Source organism: Cricetulus griseus, chromosome 3 (genome assembly GCF_003668045.3).
Source record: "Cricetulus griseus strain 17A/GY chromosome 3, alternate assembly CriGri-PICRH-1.0, whole genome shotgun sequence".
NCBI classification, from domain to species: domain Eukaryota; kingdom Metazoa; phylum Chordata; class Mammalia; order Rodentia; family Cricetidae; genus Cricetulus; species Cricetulus griseus.
Genome location: NC_048596.1, coordinates 204,154,525 through 204,177,789, shown reverse-complemented (window position 1 = coordinate 204,177,789; position 23,265 = coordinate 204,154,525). Strand labels below are relative to the sequence as shown.

The following is a 23,265-nucleotide window of genomic DNA, read 5'->3' as shown; positions in this document are numbered from 1 at the left end:
TATGATTGGATCTGGGGTTTCTTATTGGATGGAATAAGAAGCAAATTACATTCAGCAGTCTATTCTTTTTTTTAAATCATTTTTATTTGAATTAGAAACAAGACTGTTTTACATGACAATCCCGGCTCCCTTCTCCCTCCTATCACTCCACCCCGCCCCAACTAAAACCCTACCTATCATATATCCTTTCTTCTTTTTTTCCCCTGATTGAACCTTTCCACTCCCTCATGATCTCTGCATCTTTCCTCTTCTTCCCTTTTCATTCACGTAGCTCCCTCCCCTTCTTCCCATGCTCTCAATTTGCTCAGGGGATCTTAACCCTTCCCTCTTCTCCAGGGAACCATGTATGTCTGTCTTTCTTAGGGTCCACCTTGTTTACTAGTTTCTCTGGCAGTGTGGATTGCAGGCTGGTAATCCTTTACTCTATGTCTAAAATACACATATGAGTGAGTACATACCATGTTTGTCTTTTTGTGATTGTGTTACTTCACTCAGAATGGTTTCTTCTAGTTCCATCCATTTTCCTGCAAATTTCAGGATTCCATTGTTTTTTTCCGCTGAGTAGTACTCCATTGTGTAAATGTACCACATTTTCTCTATCCATTCTTTGGTTGGGGGCATCTAGGCTGCTTTCAGTTTCTGGCTCTTACAAATAGTGCTGCTATGAACATCGGTGAACAGATGTCCTTGTTGTATGAATGTTAGCAGTCTATTCTGACAACAAAGCTTCTGTTACAAGTTTCTCCGCCTAAACTTTTTCGTGTATGATCAGTATTGCTTTGTATTCTGCCTGTATGAGAGTTGGGCTCTTTGTCCTTTGACAGAACATGCGCTGTAGAAGAGGACTCATTCTAGACTGTAACATGCTGTCTCTATCAGAGGCACAGAACCTTAAAGAAGACACTCCTGGATCCCCATGTAAGGAAGTAATTGCACATGGAGGATGGCCTGTGATGGATAGCTCCACAAAAAGCCATGACACAGAGAACAGCTTTTGGCAAGCATCACTCTTCTTGCCAATGACCACCTCCCATCCATCAGCGAGGGAGAATCGCTCACCTTCGTCTGTGTTGGAGCTAAGTGGCTTCCTAGTAATTGTGGGTCCTCATGAGGCTGAAGTAACAAGAAAGTCAAGCAACAGAGAAGTTAGCTTATATAATCCAAACCCATGCAAGGCTGGATTCTTGGAGGCATGACAGAGGGGACTTCTGCCAGATACCCAAACAAGCCCAGAAATGAATTATCAGAAGAACAAAGGGGATGCCTTAGAGTCAACTTGCTAGTTTGATGCAGGTAGTTTGTAGGGATAACTTAGCAACCTAGGAGGACCCTTTCGCCTAGTCCTCCACCACCCCTCTCTCAACAAAGCAACCCTCACTCTACCCAAACAGCTCTTAATAGCTTCCTAGCAACCTTCTAGTAACTACCCTTTTGAAGTCAAATACATCCTAGAACTTAGACTAGAAGTTTTGTGGTGTTCCATTCTGGACTGTTTTTTATGGGTATCCAGCACAGCAAACTGAGTCTGCTGAAGTTTTAGACAAAATCCACTAACTTAGTATCTTATGCCTATGCCTTACTGAGCATACATACAATTAAACCAGATGCATCATGGGAAAGGACATGCACAGTTACAAAGGCTTATACAACTCAAGTAGGTCAATTAAAGCAAGAAACTACCCACACTGTGCCCTAGCAACCAGCTCTTCTTCCTGGCCTTTTAAAATACGCTCAAGAAGTAAATGGGATCTCTTGAACACATTTCACTCCGAACCACATGCTCCCCTGCACTGTGCCTGTTCTTGTACTTTGCTCTTGAATAAAGCCCCTTACTAATACACCGTGTGTGTGTGTGTGTGTGTGTGTGTGTGTGTGTGTGTGTGTGTGTGTGTGTGTGTGTGTGTTTCATTTAATGACCACACGACCGATAAAGAGGGCCCAAGTTAAAAGCAAGGACTTTTAAATTCAAAAAGTAATTATATTAAGTAAAAAAAAAATGTATTGACCATCAGTGTCACATCCAATAATAGTTCAATTAGCAAAAAGAGTTTAACACATTACCCAGTGGGGGGGGAACCTCTCAAAAATAACAAATACAATATTTTTATTTAAATTGAGACCTGTTATTCTTGGCCAAACCACAAAAATATGTTTCTCTTTCTCAAAGTTCAGGACATTAATACCAAAGTCCCAGCCAAAGGGTTTTAAGTATTACTGGACTGGGTCTGTTTATGATTATCATACAAAGTTCTCAGGAAAATTAGTCCCTTTGGGGACTTACAATATGAATAAGTCCAAAAACCTAGGTTTTTACTGATAGAATCAAACTAGCATTCCTCTCTCTCCTCAAACTGTCTATAATTTAAGCTAGAAGGGGGTCTTACAAAGTTACATATTTAAAGTAAGAAAATACATACTATCTTTGGAATAAGATTTTTTTTATCAAAGTGCTTGCCATAAAATGTTTAAAGGAAAGAATACTTTTAGATATACAAATTATAAGCAGACATTCTTCAACAATAACAAATGTATTTAATAAAAGCATGGTTGGGCTGACATGTCAATGTACTAGAAAGAGACGCAGTGCTTCCCTCAAAAGCCACACAAACAAATGAAAAGACTCAGAGGAAGGCATGGAAGCCTGCCTTCCTCAAAGTCACCTAAAAGGATGTGACAGGAAAGGAGCAGGTCACTTTTAGGTGCTTAGCTTGGGAAAGGGAGGGTAGGGACATTTGTTCTCGACAGTGTCACCAATCAGAAAGAAATGGGGAATAACCAGCCAGTTTGCTTTCAGAAGATGCAAGGACAAGGGAATGTGGGGGCCAGGATTATTGGTTGAATGTAGCTGACAAAGTGGAGAATCCAAATCCAGAAGATTCATCCAATACACAGTGCCAGAAACAAAGTACCACCAAGCAGAAAAGAACTCCTGTACCCAGTACAACAGAGAACAAGCTCCATACAGTTACCATATAGAAGCAGTTTGTTTTATCAGAAAGAATCTCCCTCTGTAGCTCAAGATAGCCTCAAAGTCCTGATCCTTATCCTTGTGCCTCAGACTGTGGGTGTGGTCACCTTCCAGACAGGATTATTATAGCCCAGTAAAGTTCCAGCAAGTGATGAAAACGCAAGAGAAGGCAGAGTGTGTCTGGATATCACGAGGTTGGGGGTGGGGTTGGGGGTGGGAGTGGGGGAAGGACCCACTAACAAAGGGACTCCATTGCAAACTCTACTATCTCTGCCTCAAAATTCCCAAGCTCTCAAGAGCATTACAGCTTCTACCACAAGAGAAGCCCTTTTCAATGAATCTCTGCATCAAGACAGCACAGCATGCAAGCCTAGTAAGAAGACTGTAATAGTCCTTAAAGTTCAATTCTTTCAAATACATATTTTCCATGTGACTAAATAAGGCATGGTCTGAGGTCTCCAGGAAAAGCTGTTAACACAGAAATAGATTAAAATAGCACCTTCCCCTATGATAGATAGAACAAGAGGATTGAAATCTTTTTAATTTGTTAACATAGAATGCATGTACCTAAAATAATACCAATGACCTAATTTAAAACTCCTCTATAGGGCTGGTGTGGCTAGGCTGCAGGCTCTGACCTCAGCATGGGTAGGCCCTGAGTTCAAGTCACAAAATGCCCTCATCATCTCTCTCAGAAAGGAGGGCTCTGAAAGGGGCCAGCCTTTAAAAGGCCCCCCGCCCCACCCCTTTCCTGTCTTGAGCACTAATCTATTCTTTAGCCAATTACTCCAAAAACAATTGACCTCTAGTAGCAGGCAGGAATGGAGGTGGGGAGAAAACAGAACAATTCTAGTTAAAAGTGTGGGGGGGTCAACCATATGTGATTTAAACAGACAGCAATGGGGGGTGGGGGGTTGTAGGAACACAGAGCATAACTCCAGCATAAAACGGGGAAAAGTCAAATGTCTGAGATTTACGAATGAAAAGGATAAAAAGTCAAAGGTTTAAAAAAAAATTCCCACAAAAAATCTGATAAGATTTTTTGCAAATCTTCACATTTACTATTTCTCAAACAGTATTGAACTTTCAAAACGTGCACTTGGGAAGCAGACAAAGGCAGCTGTTTGTGAGTTCAAGACCAGCCAGAGCTACCTGCTAGGATCCTGTTTCAAAACAATACAAGCTACCCTCTGCTTGCTCATGAAAGCATGGTGCCATCTGAATGAGGAACTCAGGAACTTTTAACAGTGGGTGCATGTGAGAAGGCTGGGAAGCAACATTGAGAGAGATGTCAGCATTTTCATACCCATGAGCAATGTCCAACTTTCAAGCTATGAACTATATGTGAAAAATCTAAATACATCTTTAAAACACACTTGGGGGAAAAAGCAGGAGGGTCAGAATAATTAAAATAAATAACTAAAAACTAAAAGTGACAAAGAGACACATTGAAGCTAGGGAGATGACTCAGTAGGTAAAGTGCTAGTCTCACAAGCAGGAGGACTCCAGTTGAGTTTTCTGGGACTCATGTGAAAGTCAGATTGTCCTGGTGATTACCTGTAATCCCAGCACTCAGGAGATCCATGCACTGGGCAAACTGGCTACACTGACCAAATACAAAAGCTCTGGGTTGAGTGAAAGTACCTACCTCAGTAAAATTAAGTAGGGGACAATTAAAGAAGACCCACTTCAACCTCTGACTTCCATACACATGTACATATGTGTACACATACCTACAAAAATACATACAACACACACACACACACACACACACACACACACACACACACACACACACACACACACGAAAGCACGCACGCACGCACGCACGAGCATGCGCACCAAAAGAGAAACAAAACAGAAAGAACTACAAAAAACTCCCTTAAAAATGGGGCTGGAGAGATGGCTCAGCAGTTAAGAGCACTGGTTGTTCTTCCAGAGGACCCAGGTTTGAGTCCCAGCACCCATATGGCAACTAACAACTGTTTGAAACTCCAAGATCAGACAAACATGCAGGCAAAAACACCAATGCACATAAAGTAAAAATAGTTTTTAAAAAATGGTGTGGGATCATTTTCATATCAATCAATTCAGTTAAGAAAGATACTTTTGTAGAGTGCCATAATGAACTGTGAGCATTTACTTTCTATTAGTAAATAATTCCAAGGGAAGAAAGATGTCTCAGCAGTTGAGACCACTAATTGTTCTTTCAGGTGACCTGGTTTCAATTCCCAGGCCCATGTGACACTAACAACTGACTTTAACTCCAGTTTCAGGGGTTCTGATGTCCTCTTCTGGCCTCCTTGGGCACTGCATGAAAGCAGTGCACAAATTTCATGCAAGGAAAACATTAAAAATAAAAATAAAAACACTAAATAAAATAAAATAAAATAAATATTTTTAAAAATTAGAAAATAATTCCAGGCGCTGGGGAATTGGCTCCATGGCTAACAGTGCTTGCTGCTCACAACCACATGGAACTCCAGTTCCATGTGGCCTAAGGGCCTCTTGCTCACTGGTGGCAGACTCACATGCACACAAATAAAAACAATTGAATCTTTAAAATAAAAAGGAATTTCAAAATCCCAACATGGTTTTCATGTCAAATATCCATACATATAAAAAGCATTTCTTAGGAGATTGAATAGAGAAAATAACCTGAAGAGACTAAACCCTATGTGTAGCATATTAATGGTATGCCAAAACTTATAACATCTGTAATTTATATATACTGACATGAAAATATACTGTCTCTATAGTAAGGGAGAAAAAGAACACATCTCTAAAGATAAATTTTTGAAGCTTGCAACCACATAGACATGCATTCATAGTCTAATGAAAATGAAAAAAACCCTGAACTCTAATGTTTATAAATTATCCAACATAATCAAATATTTTGTTCAAATACTGTTTGCAAATTAAGCAGAAAATTCATGTCACTTTAGTCATAAACATTAAGAGTAATTTAATATTTCCTTGATAATTAAACATTTTACTATTTACATAAAATTTTTAGAGCTAATAGAATTGACAGGTGCCTTGGCTGCCTTTTGAACTTTTTTTTCCCTCAGGTCCTTTAAGAACCTCATTTAACTGGGTCACAGCAGCTCAGCAAGGTTCAGACAGACTAGGGGCCTCTCCCAGGATTAACCAGGACCAGCCCTTAATCAGCAGACCTCATTAGGGCTCATAGAGACCAGGAGAACAGCTGATGGTGTGAGCTGCTTAGCACTCATATCCGAGTTCAATTAGGAGGCAGTCCCCAAGGAGAAGCACAGGTAAGAAACACAGTGCCCCACACCAAAGTGTTTTTGCTTTGCCTAGACAGACTTTCCATCTCCCCTCAACCATTGGGCATTTCTCTGTAAAACTTTATCAGTCTCCTCTGTCACAGGCAGATGCCATATGACAAGCAATGTTGTCAGGAAGTATCAACAGTGTAAATGCACAACTCTTGAATAAAATGTATTAGTTGTTAACTTGATCCACTAGAATTCACTAAAACCCAAGCTGAGGGGTACACAGGTGAGGGAGTTTTCTAGATTGAATCAATCAAGGTGGGAAAACCCATCTGAAATCCAAAACATTAGAGATGGGAAGACCAAACTTAAACCTGGGCCACACCTTCTAGGGCAGCCTGTATAAAGAACATGAAGGGTGTGTTTACTTTTTGCCTGCTCACTCTCACTCTTGCTGTCAAATTCATTCCTTCACTGGCATTAGAGCCTGCTTCTCCAGGATTTCTTTGTATACTGAAGACCAACTGATACATCCAGCCTCCAGGGGTGAACAATTATTGTACACTTGGACTTTCCAACAGGAGGTAGCCAGATAGATAGATAGATAGATAGATAGATAGATAGATAGATAGATAGATAGATAGAAGATAGGGAACTTTGACTAATAAAATGTGTGTCTTGATATTCAGCCCTTTTTTTTTCTAGATTCACCCAGAAACTGAAACACTTGGAGCTAGAAATGTAGCTTAGCATGCATGGGTGTCCTGGGTTCTACGCCTAGAACCACAAGTACTAGGAATGGTTAAGTATGTTTATAATCCCACTACACAAGAGAGATGGATAGCAGAATCTTAAGATTCAAGTTCATCCAGGCCACATGCTGAGTCTGAGGTTAGCCTGGGATCCCGGTTAGGTTTTTGTCAACTTAACACAAGTTAGGGTTATTGGGAAAAGAGAAACCTCAATTGAGAAAATGTCCCCTTTAGATTGCCTGTGTGCAAACCTGTAGAGTATTTGCCTAATTAAGGACTAATATGGGAGCAGTGTCACACCTGGGTAGGTGGTCCTGGTTGGTATAAGATGCAGGCTGAGCAGGTCAGTAAGCAGCAGACATTCCTCTAAGTCTCCATTTCAGTTCCTGCTTCCAGATTCCTGCCTTAACATCCCCTGATGATAGACAGTAACCTGTAAGCCAAATAAGCCCTTCCCTTTCCCAAGTTGCTTTGTGTTTTATAGAACTCCAAACTGAGATACCTGGACTACATAAAACCATGTCTCAAAATAATGGACAAAAAGGCCACAGTTTTTAGTTATCATTCCTATGGCATTATAAAATTATTGATATAATACACTCAGCAGAACCCACCATAACACACAGGATCAGGAAAGTGTGGAACTATGTAATGAGCTTTCCCCTCAATTTGTTGAAACTTGTATAAAGGCTTCTTAGATGCTTCAGACATTCTACATGGACATTAGGAGAAGACAAAGCAAGCTCACTTCAGGAATGTGACCAAGGAAAGGGTGGTGAGCAGAAGAAACATTGATGTCATCCTCTTCAGAAGGAGGCTTGGGCAAGGATCTGTTATGGGACGCTTTACATGACAAAGAGGATCCAAGCTTATGAAATTGAAAGGAAAAGAGCCTGGCTTGAGGTAGGCATAGGAGAGGCTCTACTCAGCTAGACATATACCTATCTGCTGAAGGAGAGCCTAGAGCAGAGAGGGGTTTATGAGAGAGAAACCAAATGGCTGACATGGGCACACAGTGAGGACCCTGGCATGCCAAAGTCAAAGAGTTTCTTTAGGGAACAGAGGCAGTGTGAGCACCCACACGTAAATCAGGACATCTGAGGGGAAATGAGGGTGCACTCGAATCATACTTCTATTTTCTAAAAAGTTAAAAGTGAAAGGGCCAGTTAATGAATTTCTTCTGATAACTGAAGGGATTGGCAAAGACAAGAAAACACATGTCTACCAGAGGGGTTCACTAATATCACCAAATACTGACATTACAGTTTCATTTGGCAACTTGGAAATTGCAACGCTTGAAAAAAAGGAGCATGAGGGGATGAAGGGAGGGTGGGCCATCTCCCATCCTTGTAAAGACTGATTCATTAAAAACAGGAATAAACAGGGGCTGGAGAGATGGCTCAGAGGTTAAGAGCACTGACTGCTCTTCCAGAGGTCCTAAGTTCAATTCCCAGCAACCACATGGTGATTCAAAACCATTCGTTATGAGATCGGGTGCCATCTTCTGGTGTGCAGATATACATGGAAGCAAAATGCTGTATAGATAATAAATAAAATCTTTAAAAAAAATAGGAATAAACTAGCCAGTGCTTAGCATAGGGGAACATAAAAAACAAAGGCATGCTAAAAAAAAAACAAAAAAACAAAAAAACTCAAAAGTCCCAGCCCACCATCCCTTCAGATAGATGTTGTATAAATAATGTTTATTTCCAGCTCCTTAATCCCTACATAATTTGCTCGGCTACTTACAGATCCAATTTAACTTGAACTAGACACACTACTGTTTTGGTAGAGTACTTAAGAAACAGACCCAAACACCAAAAAAAAGCAAAGGGGAAAAAGGTCCCCTACCAATACAGAATTGTCAAAGAAATACCAGAGAGCACAGAGTTGGAAAAAAAAAACAAAAACAAAACAAAACAAAACAAAACAAAACAAACAAAAAAAAAAAAACACTGAATCATTTTTAACACTTAAAAGGATATTTTTCAGGACTATTCCAAGACCAAGTTGATGGTGGTAGGAAAAGCCTATATACAAACTGATTAAACAATAACAACAACAAACAAAAAAGGGTCCTGAGCCCTGCGGTGACTGATATCTTGCTTATACAAATAAAACCTGCCTGGAGAAATAGAGCTTGCCACTAGCTAACCACAGAAGGTCTGGAGGTCTGTACAGATAGACAGGAAGTGAAGTAGCTAGGTGGAAACAGGATATAAGCAGGGACCAACAGGAACTGACTCTCTGCTGAGATGCAAAGGAAGTAAGGTGTGGCAGTGGCTTGCTCCTCCTTCTCTCTGATCTCTCAGCATTTTCCTCTATGTATGACTCCAGGTTTTTATTATTTGCACCAATTAACAACTCCATGTACAGAGCCTAGATCACAAAACCCCAAATTAAAAAATGCCTTGTGAATGATTCATAGTCTCCAGGCAGGCTATCAGAAATACGTATTGAAAGGAACATATTGTAAGATAGAAATGTTGATGTGATTTCTTAACTAGTATTCCTAAAATGAATGGTGGTCTCCCTCTCCTAAAACACAGAAATAAACAGCAAATGTTAAAAAAGACAATGAGACCCATGTGTCTGAAGGAAGCACTACACAGCACAGACACTTGTCTGACTTCATCATCTAAGCACAAAGCTCCAACAAAGGGCTTTAAGGCTGACTGTAGTGAGCATAGGAAAAGCCACCCAGAGATCAAAGATTTAAAAAAATAATGCATCTTTATCCCATGTGCAAGATCCACAACCTGACTGTAGCAGTGTATTCACGGGCAAGGAAAGCAGCGAACACCAAGATTCCCTGAATGTCACCCCACATGCCACCTGACTTGTTCTTTTACTAAGAATTTCTGACTCACCTACCTGACTCCCTCCAGGCTTTCAGCTCCATCAATCAAAGAAGCAGCAGAAAGTAGTAATCATGGAGAGTGAAATGGACAAAACAGAAGCTGGGCGATGGGGATCCTTTAGTAAGTGCTTGCCGAGCAAACACAAAAGCCTTAGTTCTATCCCCACACTACACGGTGGTACATACCTCTAATCCCATAAAGCAATGAAGGCAGGAAGATCAGATCAGATCAGATCAGATCAGATCAGATCAGATCAGATCAGATCAGATCAGATCAGAGAGACAGAGAAAGGTAGCTTGATAGATAGATAGGTAGATAGATAGATAGATAGATAGATAGATAGATAGATAGATAGATAGAACAACCCTGACAAGTAGCCCTTGAAGGGCAGAGACAAAGATCAGTTCCAGAAGTGACTGAGTGACACCTGTCTCCCAACTCCATCAGATCACAAAAAGGCCCATATGCTTAGCAAGTAGCTAAGCAGAAGTGATCAGAAGACATGCAGGAGTCTAGTATCCATAAATGGAACCCCTGCATTTAATCCCATCACTACACAAAACAAAACAAATGGAGATATTAAATTGGGCACCAGGACTAACACTACATTAATTCTTATGTCAGATTATATTCTTCCAGGAAAAAAATGATATAAGAAGATTAAATTTTATTCTAATTCTGATAAGATGCAACTGAATCAAGAATCCCATTCTGAAAGGATGTACACTGGGGATGGCAGTGAGTCAGCTCAGATTTCCAAGTAATACTTCCAGAATGGGAGAAAATGAGATTCAAGACAGTAAAACCTGGGCTGGGCATTGCCATGTGCAAGGCCCTGGCCTCCAGCCCCAGCCCTACTATTAAGTAGTCTAACAGGTTACTCACTATTCAATAGATTAACCTTGTCTTATCTAAAATGAAGAAAAAGGGGGGAGGGCAGCCTCACATGAGTGCCACAGCACAGACCGGAGTCTGCACTAAACCTGTATGATGTCCCCCAACCTTCATGCACAATGCCCAAGGCTATCAGTGCCATTCCCCTACCTACACAGACACAGGTGAAACCTACAGACACAACATACAAACTGAGAGTCACAAAGCACAACTGCTTCCCTCAAATACAGGTTTCCCTCAAATACATGACACAAATTCACTGTGGGTTTTTGCTGCTAGGTATGTAAAAGGGTTAAAAAAAAATGTTTCTTTTCTCTTTCAGGGGAGAAAGTGCCCTGCCTGTGACCAGCATGGCTTCCCAGGAAGATAGGGCATTCTAAGCAGATCATTCATCAGGGCCCTTCACCACTCCACGGGACATTGGTGATAAAAGAAGAAAATATGTATGAATCATGGAAAATAACGCATGATACCTATACGTGGAGCCTACCAATCACTGCAGTCTAAAACAAATAATTTTAAAATTGCCTATAATAGCAGTCATTTGTTATCAACGTACGACAAAGTAATTTGCAATACAGCAACAGCAGGGTGGGAAGACAGCTCTCCTAAAATGTTGGTTTTATTTTTGGTGTTATTGTGAACAGGATAGATTTCTGCGATAATAAAGTATCTAGCAGTCTATAATAATAACTAAATTTAATTTTAAAACAGTCTCGATGGTTTTAACTTTCTACATTCAGTGCTGATAGAGAAAGACAATTATGTTTTGCTTCTGCACAGATTTTCCAAATCTTGGCCAAATGGGAAATAATACTAATAAATCTCTTTCATTTTAATAGAAAACAGTACAATTTTAGGATTTAGTGGCTAAGGACTTGCATATTTTCCATCAACATTGGGGGCATCAGAACTGAGCCTCAGTTCCCATGAATGGCTAGTCACAGCAGAGCCCTGGCTGTTCCTACTCTGAGCTTCCACAGTAATTCCATGTTTTCATATTATGACCCATGACTCAGCTCACTACCCAGTCCACAGCTGCTATAATCAGATTTCTGAGTGAGCCATTTCCTAATTTTATAATTATAAAATAAAGATCATTTCATATGCTGGAAACTTATTTTTCTTTATGTCATCTGGGTAGTTCCTAGGACTAAGTAAAGTCAGACATTCGTTTGTTTTTTGTTTCTTTTAATTTGGAGAAGAGAAAAATTCAGATAGCACTTGGGAGAAAAGGGAGTCCACAAACATACAGTATTTCATAAAAAAAAAAAAAAGCAACTGTGGCTAACTGTGTACAAACAGGGGCCACAGCATGTCTACCCAAGACACGTACCAGTTTACAACATCGTTAAAACACACATGTGCACATGCACAGCCATGCAACATGGCTTTGTCACTTCTAAAACTCATGGCATTGAAAATTAAGACATTCCACTGGGTAGTGTGATTTCTTTGGGGCTGGAAAAGGACTGAGCTAGTCAAATTGTATGCTCATCAAACATTTAGGTAAGTTCTTATTCTTCAGCGAATTCTGCCAATTAGGTGAAGTTTTCCTTAATGGAAAGAACCCTAAAACATAGGTTTTTCTCCAAAGGTCAGGGCAGTCACTCCCAGCACAGAACGGAAATGGCGGCTGGAGTTGCCTTGTAGTTCTGTTCCCCGCCTCTGCTAATTGGGTTCAGGCTTGTTCAAGACAAGGCATGAAAATGGCAGGCTCCCAATTAGCTTATGCCCCTTCTCTTCCCTCCACTTTCTAGCACTAACTTCTTGCAATCAAGAGCTTTATAAGGTTTGTGCCAACTCATATATAGATTTTATCAGTAGCAATAAAGCATAAAGAGACAGGAACAAAGTCAGCTTATGATCCATTATCTGCCAATATTAAAAAAAAAAAACATTCTATGCAGTCAGAAAAATGATATGGTTGAAAAGATTTCAGCCTTCTTAAAATACTTTCTGACATCCAAACTCAGAGTTTCTTGCTCTTTCTGATCGCTGATTTCTCAGAGTAAAAATGTCCAAAGCAGGAAAACTCACAGTGGCCCAACAAGCCATGTCACTTTTAGGTCCCTCCTGCTTCCTCTAAGAAGGATCAAAAGAAAGAGATCCCAAGATTAACCTTAAAAGGAGGACTGAAAGACAGACAGTCCTCCTCCTCCTCCTGAGGGTAGAATTCGGATGAGACTGACTGAGCCAGATGAGTTCATCACTGTAAAGCCAGGCTCTGTGTCTAGAGACCAAGTATGGCGTGACCCCTAGTGCAGGCTCTAACGAAGTCCACCACCTCTGCTATGCTATAGAATCAAATGCACCAATGTCCCCACAAAGGGAAAGGATGCTCCATGTTCCATTATGAAGATCAGTCCCCCACAAGAACAAGACATCTACCTTCTGAGGTGTCTGCTAGCTCAGCATCGAAGCAGGCATCTGTCCTACACATGCTTGCTGTTTATTAGCATTGGCAGAGCTGCTGTAGTCATGGGGGGAGGGGGCTCTTTACTTAGAAATGAAGCAAAGTAATAGATCTAGAACTTCCCAGACCTCCTTAGTTCAAATGGCAACTCTATACAAGAAGACAGCTATCCATTCTACCCTAATGACCCCAAGATTGGTTTTGTTTTTTTAATCCTACATTCTTATACCTGGAGAATGTAGTTCTCCTCATTGTATTTTCAATAGCAAAATAAAGAATAGAAAAGGCTTCAGAAGAGACACTAGGCACTGAACACAGAGGACTCATGAAGAACATTTAACTAAGCAAATCACAAATAGAGGAAGACAGCTGGAAGGGAGGTCCAGGAGGAAAAAGGAATCTGTCCCTTCTCTCCTGCTTGAGCAACTTGCTTCTGGCCAAAATCATAATCTGACTTGTTTATTTTCTTATGTGGTTCTCAGCCCATTAGATGGAGTCAGGTGTAACTAATTATCCAGCTGATGAGGAAACACCAATGTCTTCTTCCAGGTGTAGTAGAGTTGGTGCCAGATTTACTGAGTGGATCAACATTTGTCAACCCTCTGTGGAGGAAGACACTGTAAGCTCAAGACTAAAGGGTACCACTTTCTTCATATCCTGTCTATCAAATATTTCAAATACCCCAAGAGGGGCAAAGAGAGGTTAAGTCTTTGAGGAGAAAGGAGAAGGTGCATGGCCTCTCAATTAAATACCTATTGATAAAAACAAACTTTTTAATACCAAAATCACAAAAAAAGATGATGTTACTTGTAAGACCAAAGATTTAACTCTGATTAAATCAGCCCCTTTCAGAGACCTAGGAATCCATTTTTCTCCACATAGTGCAATCAAAAAGCAATGTCATTTAGCAGATTTAGCCAACTTCTGGCTGTCAAACAATGATGCAGAGCAAGGACATGGTACTTTACCTGCTCTTGCTTCTCCAGCCACCGGTCTACCATTGGGTGGCTGGCACTGAGAGAGGAGCGAGCGTTGTCTCTCTGGAACTGGTTGGACCAGCTACCGGGATCCCTCGGGAGGCTCCTGTAGTTTTCATCTTTCTATTCAAAATGAAACAAAAGGGTATCTTTGTAAAAACACAGAGTTCACAAATTAAGGCACACTTGGGTATTCTGAAGTCAAGAAAATTTATTCTATGTATCTGAAATATTTTTCCAAGTCTATACAAAATAGTAGATTGAAGACATTACATCTAAATTGGACCTCAAAAATACCAGCAAATGCCAGGAGAAGGAAATTTAATGGGGGTAGCATGAGAAAGCTGAACAGAGTGCACACAGTAGGCCAAGAACTTGCATTTTCCAAGCTGTCACTCAAATCAATCTCTGGCAAAATGTACATACAAAAAGCAGCATATATTAATAGAGACTCACATGCTAAGTCAAGGCTTTTTTATTCTTTTCCAATATTATGATTATGAGATATTGTCAATGAGTTATCAAAATGGTAAAGGCAGAGAAAAAAACAATACATTTTATTCTTCTTTGAGTCCTTGAAGGTTTGTTATTTGGGGGGAAAGTCTCTCTGAGCTTTTCTGATACTTACATCACAAAATTGCTGTCAAGATTAACTTAAATATCAAGGAAATGCCAGCCTATCATAATACTGGATACATGAAAGACAAATATTGTTCATTCTGACATGGTTATGACAAGCAATGTCTTTACATGAGTTATTTATTCACTAAGTTTTCAATTCACCAAATAAGTACGAAATGCAAGGTAGTACCAAATACTGCTTTCAAATACTAAACTGTAACAATTGCTTTTAACTTTTGAAGTACAAAAATTGATTTCAACTCTCTGAGAAGAAAGAAAAATCTAAGATGAAATAGGTAATTTTTTAGGTCAAAAACTAAATACAAAGTATTTCCAACAAAAACACTGTAAAAATGCTACCTCAGTTCAACTCAGATGGTGTAAGAAGTTAAACGGACTATAACAGTCTTCATAATAACTGTAAATACACTATGCAAAACACTATTAACTATTATTCATCCTTTTCCTGCTGTGTGTGTGTATGTGTGTGTGTTTTTCTGTGTGTATAGAGGGTGTATTCATTCATGTATATACAAGTTAGCATGTGTGTGGAGGCCAGAGGTCAATTTCAGTTGTCTTTTTCTACACTCCTGTCATATTTTTGAAATAATCTCTCTCTCCCTCTCCTCTTTTCTCTCTCATACTCTTGTCTCTGGCTCACATTTCAGCTACACTGACTTACCAGTGAGCCCCTGGAGTTACCCATCTCCCCTTCTCCTCAGTGCTGGAGTCAAAATCACACATGATGTCAGGCCCAGCTTTTTGGTGACATGGTTCTGGGGATGCAAACTCTGGACCTCATGCTCATGTGGCGGGCACTTTACCCATTACCATACCTCCCCAGGCATTGTTTTAAATACATAAGCTACCAATACCACAAAATGAAATGAAGCAATAGGATAAGAGGCTTGCATACCATAGATCTTAGCTGTGGGCCAGAACATACTATATGTCTTCCTATACGGAGTTCTACCATAAAATACAGCAAGTGTAAGATTTATCTAATAGTATGACTCATGAAATTAAACAAACCTACATTTATCCACTTAAACTCTGATGTAAAAGTCTAGAAAATTCTTTATTAGAATTTACTCAAAAAAATAAAATCATCTTTTAAAACTTGGTGACTAATGGGGCTAAAGAGATGGCTCAGTGGTGAATGGCATTTGTTCCTTTTTCACAGGGCCCGGGATCAGTTCCAAGAACCTACATGACAGCTAACAACTGCCTGTAATGCCAGCCCCAGAGAATCCAGTGCCATTTAAATGCCACAGACACTAGGCTTGCACAGTGTGCATAACATACATACAGGTAAACACACAGACACAAAAAGTAAAAATAAGTAACAAGCTTTTCAAAAACAACCCTTGGTAGCTAAAATAAATATTGATGGGAAATAGTAATCAATGAACTCAGGGTAAGGAAAAGTCACCATAAATATGCCAACAGGAAATTCCAGTCAACCAGAAAGGGTGGGCATACTAGGGACTAAATGCCAAAGGCCCAGTAAGAGAAGAGTGATTTGGTCTGATTATCATGTCAGCTCTATTCTCTCCCTACCATTTGATCACTGAGGTAAATATGAAGAGCTTCTTCCTCAGAACACAAACCACTGAACAGAAGGGCTGAGAAGCCTATCCTGTGCCTTCAGTTGGAACTGTATTTCAGAGAAACCAACAGAGACAGCCCATGGTGGTATGACCCCACTGAAGGGTTTGACCCTTCAGACAATGGTCTAGCCCGGGCAGCAGGGTCACTACTAGAGAAAAACAGAGCATATAAGATGAATGACGAGATAGTGAAGAGTGGCCACAGACCAGGGAGACTGTAGGATGAGGAAATGTCTGAAAATAAACACCTCCTGCACTGACTCAGGCCTTCCTGGAAGGTCCTGGATCTGACTTTTCTCTCCCCATCTTCTACAGTCTCCACAACGGCCAACTCATAATGACCCAAAATTCACTGTCAAGATTCTACTCCTACTCTCAAACCTCATATGATACAGCTGCCCTGATTGCCAGCTAGATACTTGCTCCAGACTCATCCTCCAGCATGCTTTGCCCCACTCCTGAGCAGATCTTTTTACAGTATGTGTTAGATCACATCATGTCTCTGCTGACCAGAAGAACCCTGACAGACATACTGAGTGTATCTCACGCCTCTCTTTCCTAAGTACAATTTCCAAGACATTTCTACTGAGGAAAGACTTGGAACTCTTCAAAGCCAGTCAATTGCCACTCTTTATCTCTCAGGGAAAGCCCCCAGACCCTACTATGCCATGCTTTCTGTCAACTCAAAGTCTGATTTTCAAAGTTCCTATTTCTATGATTGTACTGACGTCTGGACAGGGGGTCACCATTCACCTTGAACCCAGGTACCTGGCACTGTGACCTACACTGATGGGGACACCTTCCTTGAATATGTTTTGTTTCCCATTTCACATGGCTTTTGAGAACACTCTTGTTCCTTTTAAAGTTCCTAAGGGGATAGTATAAGGGGTTTTGAGACAGACATTAACACAAATGCAGTGACTATGATTTCATATTTTACCAAAAGATGTATTTGTTATTCCAGTTTAATGTCACATCTACAGTTTAAAATACTTATGTCAAATGTAATTATTTTTAATTACATCCCAAAAAATAGTGGGTTATTTCTCCATTTAACTCAGTTTTATGTCATAATTCATGCAACAGGGTATTGACAGATAATCACATTAAGGGAAATTATGGCTAAAGATCAAAAGACCTGTCCTTTTTTCATTGTATTTGAAAAATTCTGCAATTTTGCATGTGTACAGTGAACTCTGAGGAGTTAGTGGATAAGAAAAGTAAATCAGACATTACCTTCCCACAGTAAGAGAGTATTCCTAATTCATGGTGAAGTCAACAACCTATGCATTAATTCATGTATAAAGACTTGTAAATTGTAGCACACTGACACCATTACCATTTGAGTAAAGAAGGTTGAAAACATATTTTAATATCCATGAAACACATCCTTTATTGTGTTAATAATATCTAACAATTTAGACATGTTCTACATAACCTTACCTAATGTTGGGGCTAAGTACATACAGGGAACATGGGCCAGGAAGCGTGTTCTGTGTGTGTGAGGAAAGAATATGAGTAGGCAAAAGATAGGAAATGCTTTTGCTGTATCACAACATGTGGTTTGTCATGACTGTTCATTGTATGTATAATACACTCTATTTTCATTTGAAACATGTCTGGAGATAATATTTTAAAATATAGCTGTCTTAATCTTATCTTTGCCAGATTTTATATGTGTATTTATAGATAAAAACTATAAAAATGTAAAAACTTCTATTAAAGTATTTTCAATCTGATATTTCACAAATTAAAGACAGGAAACCAAACTATCAAATCTTCTCTCTCTTCATATTTTTGCAAAAGCCAACAAAAGGTTAGTAATAAATTAGAAAACATCTGTTTAAATCTATTTAACTCCATGACCAAAGTAATGCAAAAATTCTGTATGCCAGTAAATATTCAAACTTTACACTAGCAAATATTTTCCTCTAGACATAAAAATATGCTGATCATGGTAATTCCATAAAACAGAAGTCTGAAACAGAAGGATCACAACAAATCTGAGGCTAATCTGAGCTACATTGCATGTTCTAAGCCAGTTTGGGCTACAGAGTGAGATATTCTGCAAATCAATAAATAATAAAATAAGTGGATGGTGCAGACATCATGATTTATTAAGCCATAAAACAGTAATGACCACTAAGTTTGTTAATGACAAGCAATGATTTATTACAGTTAAATTAGGACTTCATCTAGAAGATTGTATCGGAAAAATAGTATGAGGAACCACTGTCCCCTTTTTTTCTTTTAATTATAAAATTTCCAAATAAGAGGCTGTTCCATACAGCCACTAGTCTTCAGGAGGACCATCCCTCTTGTCAGAGAGAAGCAGGTGTAGCTGCTGTGATCAGGGACTCTTCTGTCACCTGAATGCTTTGATGCCGTGGGCAGATGTAATATGCATGAGAAATGCATATTAACTTTCAGCTCCCTGGCAAGCTGCCTATGGGATAGACCTCTTCCAGGAATGGCAGGTAAGAGAATTCCACTACACCTCTCCTGAAGCCAACCACAAATCAACAAGAAAGATTCAACAGAACCACCCACTGCTTGACAGCAGCTGACTCTTGGCAGGCTAAGGGGAAGCTTTCTCTCTGGGAAACCTGACAGTCCACCTTATCTACGATACTGTGAACAAGCAGATTGTTTCAGATTACCATGGAGGTGATGGACCCCCAATTACAATTTCATGGATATTTTTAAAAACCATTAAGTTTCACAATATCATAAAATATGAAATATTCAACATATAAAAAATTCAAATTTGCACCCAGGGACTCATGTGCGATGTTGAGACTCTAACTCTAAACTCACAGTGTTTGACACAGAAGTCAAGACTTTAAAAGAATTCAATTTTGCACTTTAACATCTTTTCCTTCTTTTTTTATTACTACATTTATTCATTCAGAGTGGGGGAGGCACTTACAAATGCCTTTTGCATTATATATCCATTCTGTTTCTGTTCCTCTATAGAACCCCAACTAATTCACATATATAATACAAGAGAAATTTTATGAAATGCTTTAGTAATTTGTTATGGGTTTTGTATAGAATTTGCCAGATCAGTGCTAAATGGCTTGAGCTTGGGCTACTCCAGGGCAAGATGAGTGCTCTGTGTTGGCATGGCTTACTCCACATGTATAGCTACATTGAAGTGCAGTCCTCTTATCTATGATTTAGTTTTCTGAAGTCACTGAGGAAAAGACAGTTATCAAACAGAAGACAGAGCAGCATGGAACTTGGGAACAGGTGATCCTTCACAGCACCTCAGAATGCAAGTGTGGTGAAGTAACCTAGAAGAGACTGTGATGTAGTGTTTCCTTTTTACTGAAAATGTAAAGGTCCTCAACTTAATAACAAGAGAAAAAGCCATGTGTCAAGGTTGCCAAGAACAATCTTCAATCCATACAAATGTGGACCCAGGCTCCTGTGCTGTGGGGCTTCCAAATACAACAGCCACAGCATAAGCAGTCCTTAGTTAAGAAGGAAAAGCACTGACGTGGGAGGTACAGGACTGCCTAAGGGTTCAGGCATCATGGTGGTAGATGGGGGGGCGGGTATTCCCTGATGATAAGGACAACAACACCTGGACTAATGACCTAAAGTATGCATAAACAATGTTAGTGTGCATATACTATTTCCTTCCTACCCTTTCTTTATTCTTAATAACTCCTCAGAGTTGTGGAAAAGATTAGGAATATGTTTACAAAATTGATTCCAACATGACTTTAATAATACAGAAAACTCAGACCTCTATATATTAAAAGAAAAGCAAGATCTCTACATCTCTCGGGAGTCAGGTGCCAGGCTCAGAGAACAGACCAGTGCACCACATTACAAATACCCAAACTCACTTAGGCTCTTACTCAACTTCCCCAATTGTTCCTCATTTGCCTAAGTAGTGCAGAATGCCAGGAAATTTCTTTATGCGCCTTTTCTTTTTCAGAGCAAGGGGTCAACCCTGGACTCTGTGCATGCTAATAGTACTCCACCTCTCAGCTCCACCCTCAAGTCCTCAAGGCAGAATTTTGAAGCTGAAGGAGTACTGGAGGGCATCTGACTTAACCCACTCCTGTCTCAAGGAAGAAACAGACCAGATAAGTTATGGAGCATGCTCTACAAAATGCAGACTAGCAAGCAGTCCCTGCAGGGACCCAGCACTGCCCCCATTCCTTGATGGTTCTGAGTAAGGAGAAGCCACAACTCCCTCTTCATCTATTCACAGTTAGCTTACATGGGAAAGGTAGAGGTTTCTGGTGTCTGCTGATTCTTATACCCCAAACACCTAAGTTTTCTACAGCAAATTCAGCCTCCACTGATGAATTCTATTTACAGTAGTGTTGGCAGGAGACCAGCACACTCTACCTAGTCTTCAAAGCAACCACACTAAAGCATCCGCTTGAAAATCGTGTCTCATTACAAGAACCTCTTTCTACACGAAAGAATTCTCTTTCTCTTGGAAAACATGCTGAGGGGAAGAGGAGGACCTGAGAGGGGAATTAGCTTTTTTTCTGAGTTACACAAGTACTTTCCTGACTTCTGAGATGGTACAGAACAGAGCTGATGGGGAACAGCCAGAGAGAACGAACCCTTTCATGGTTTCATTTAGAAGGTCTTTCAAAGAAAGTAACATGGCCACTTTTCTTTCGTGAAATAGGCAATCAGCCAGAGCCACACCAGAGAAAGCCAGACTTCCTTTCTGACTACACACTTGTCTTAGTTAGGTTCCAACTGCTGTGATAAAACATCATAACCAAAAGCAATTTGGGAAGGAAAGAGTTCATTTCAGCTTACACTTCAAGGTCACAGTCCATCACTGAGGGAAGTCAGGGTAGGCACTGAAGCAGAGACCACTGAAGGGTGATGCTTGTTCCTCATGGCTTGTCCCACCTGTTTTATTAAGACCCTCCCTGGGGTGGCATTGCCCACAGTAGAATACTCACATCAACCATAAATCAAGAAAATGCCCTACAAACTTCCCCACAGGCTAATTATTGGAGGTAACTTTGACGTGTCAAGTTGGTAATAAACTAGACACGTCAATTCTTTCAACTAAGTGTAAAAGGTGAAAACAACACAAGTACTTCCTATCAGATTAAACATGGAACACCCTGAGAAGAGACTGGGAGTGTGTATGTGCATGTGTTGTTATGGGGGATATCCCTCCAGATGTAGAACCCAGGTCCTGTCATATCCTAGGCATATGCTCTTTCACTGAGCCAAACCCCCAATCTCTGGCTCATCTTGTTGAGCTACAACAACACAAAGAGCTTTATTTGATTACTGTCACTTAATTCTGAAAAACAAATCAAAGTCTAAAGCAACTCAAAAAAAATATTACAGTGTTGTATACTTCTGAATTTGAAGGGAAGAAGTATCTATCCACATTTCAGTTTCCTTCATAAACACACAACTCTGTTTTTATATTGAATCTAATAGTAGAAAATAAAGTTGCATGTTGCCTCGAAATCTTTCCATGTAATGTGAGCAGGAGGAAGCACACTCTACCTAGTCTTCAAAGCAACCACACTAAAGCATCCGCTTGAAAATCGTGTCTCATTACAAGAACCTCTTTCTACACGAAAGAATTCTCTTTCTCTTGGAAAAGCATGCTAGGAAGCAGACAGAGGAAAGGAACAGCAGGTGCCGCGTCCACAGTGCCTCATTCACACCATCATCCAAACACACACAGGTAAGCATTCAGATGGATTTACCTACGCATATTTCATCTGATGTGGAGTTAAAGATATTACTCATATGCCATCAACCTGCCAGAGCCAAGTAAGAACACTTGTTTCTCAAAAACTTTTAAGCTTTAAAGGTCTAGATGGGTTGACAGAACAGGTAAGGAATTTTAGGGCTAGTTCCTTGGCCTAATCCCCTCAGCTTTCCTCTTCATCTTCCAAATGCTTCCTCAGGTAAGCCATGTCTATGGGCACATTGCTGAAAATGCTTATACATGTCATAAGCTTACCCTGCATACTACTGCTCAGAAATTAAAAGGGCATTAAATGTGCATCGGGAGATGCACATTTGAGATTTACACCTCTCCACAGGAAAGCAGGAAGAAATGGAGGCAGGACCTCTAAAGGACAGAGACCCTTTATCCACTACTCTGGTAGAGAAAGTGACTTCTCTGACCAGGGCACTGATGTTCAGGGAAATTACTCACTCCCCAAGTTATAGTTAAAAATTATAACTCTAAACTAAGGAAGGGATGCAGAGACCCTTCCTTGAGTCCCTCTGTTGAAATCTTGCCACTACCAAAAATTTTACTTTGACCAAATTAAGAACAAACCAAGAACGGCATCTGGTATCTCAGAAAAATTGAAGACAAAAGTGGGGATTTGAGTGGCAACAATTCATCCCATGTGAAACCAGTGAGCATTTCTCAAATGTAGATTACAACAGAAAGGCTCTAACAATACATCAGTAATATGACCTAGGTGTCAGCAGGCTCAAAAGTCACCAGGTGCACTCTGGTCCTACAGGTTGCTAACCTCACCTCTGAGTCATATGTGTGGGTGATACCTACACTGTTAAGATCTGGTACAACTTAAAAAAAAAAAAAAAAGTTTAGTCGAGTGTTGGTGACTCGGGCCTTTAATCCCAGCACTCGGGAGGAAGAGGCAGGGGGATCTCTGTGAGTTCCAGGCCAGCCTGGTCTCCAGAGCGAGTGCCAGGATAGGCTCCAAAGCTACACAGGGAAACCCTGTCCCCAAAAACAAAAACAAACAAACAAACAAAAAACAAAAAACAAAATTAGATTTACAGAGAAGTTGCAAAGACAGTACACAGAGCCCCAGTATGCTCTCTATCCAGCTTCCTCTAACATCATCCTCCTTTGAAACTCTCCTGTTTCTAAAACTACCAGATGGAGCTGGCAAAGGACTGGTAATCTATAGGCCTGGTTCTCTCCCACCT

General features: G+C 40.1%; 1 protein-coding gene across 19 annotated transcripts in view; it reads right to left on the bottom strand.

Annotated features, from left to right (window-relative positions):
- Positions 1-23,265, bottom strand: part of Pard3 (par-3 family cell polarity regulator) — a 543,701-nt gene that overhangs the window by 273,723 nt on the left and 246,713 nt on the right. For all 19 annotated transcript variants that reach the window (XM_027404768.2, XM_027404778.2, XM_027404773.2 and 16 more), the window contains one exon: positions 14,099-14,230. In XM_027404768.2, coding sequence (XP_027260569.1) covers positions 14,099-14,230 — 132 coding nt within the window. The remainder of the gene's footprint in view (positions 1-14,098; positions 14,231-23,265) is intronic.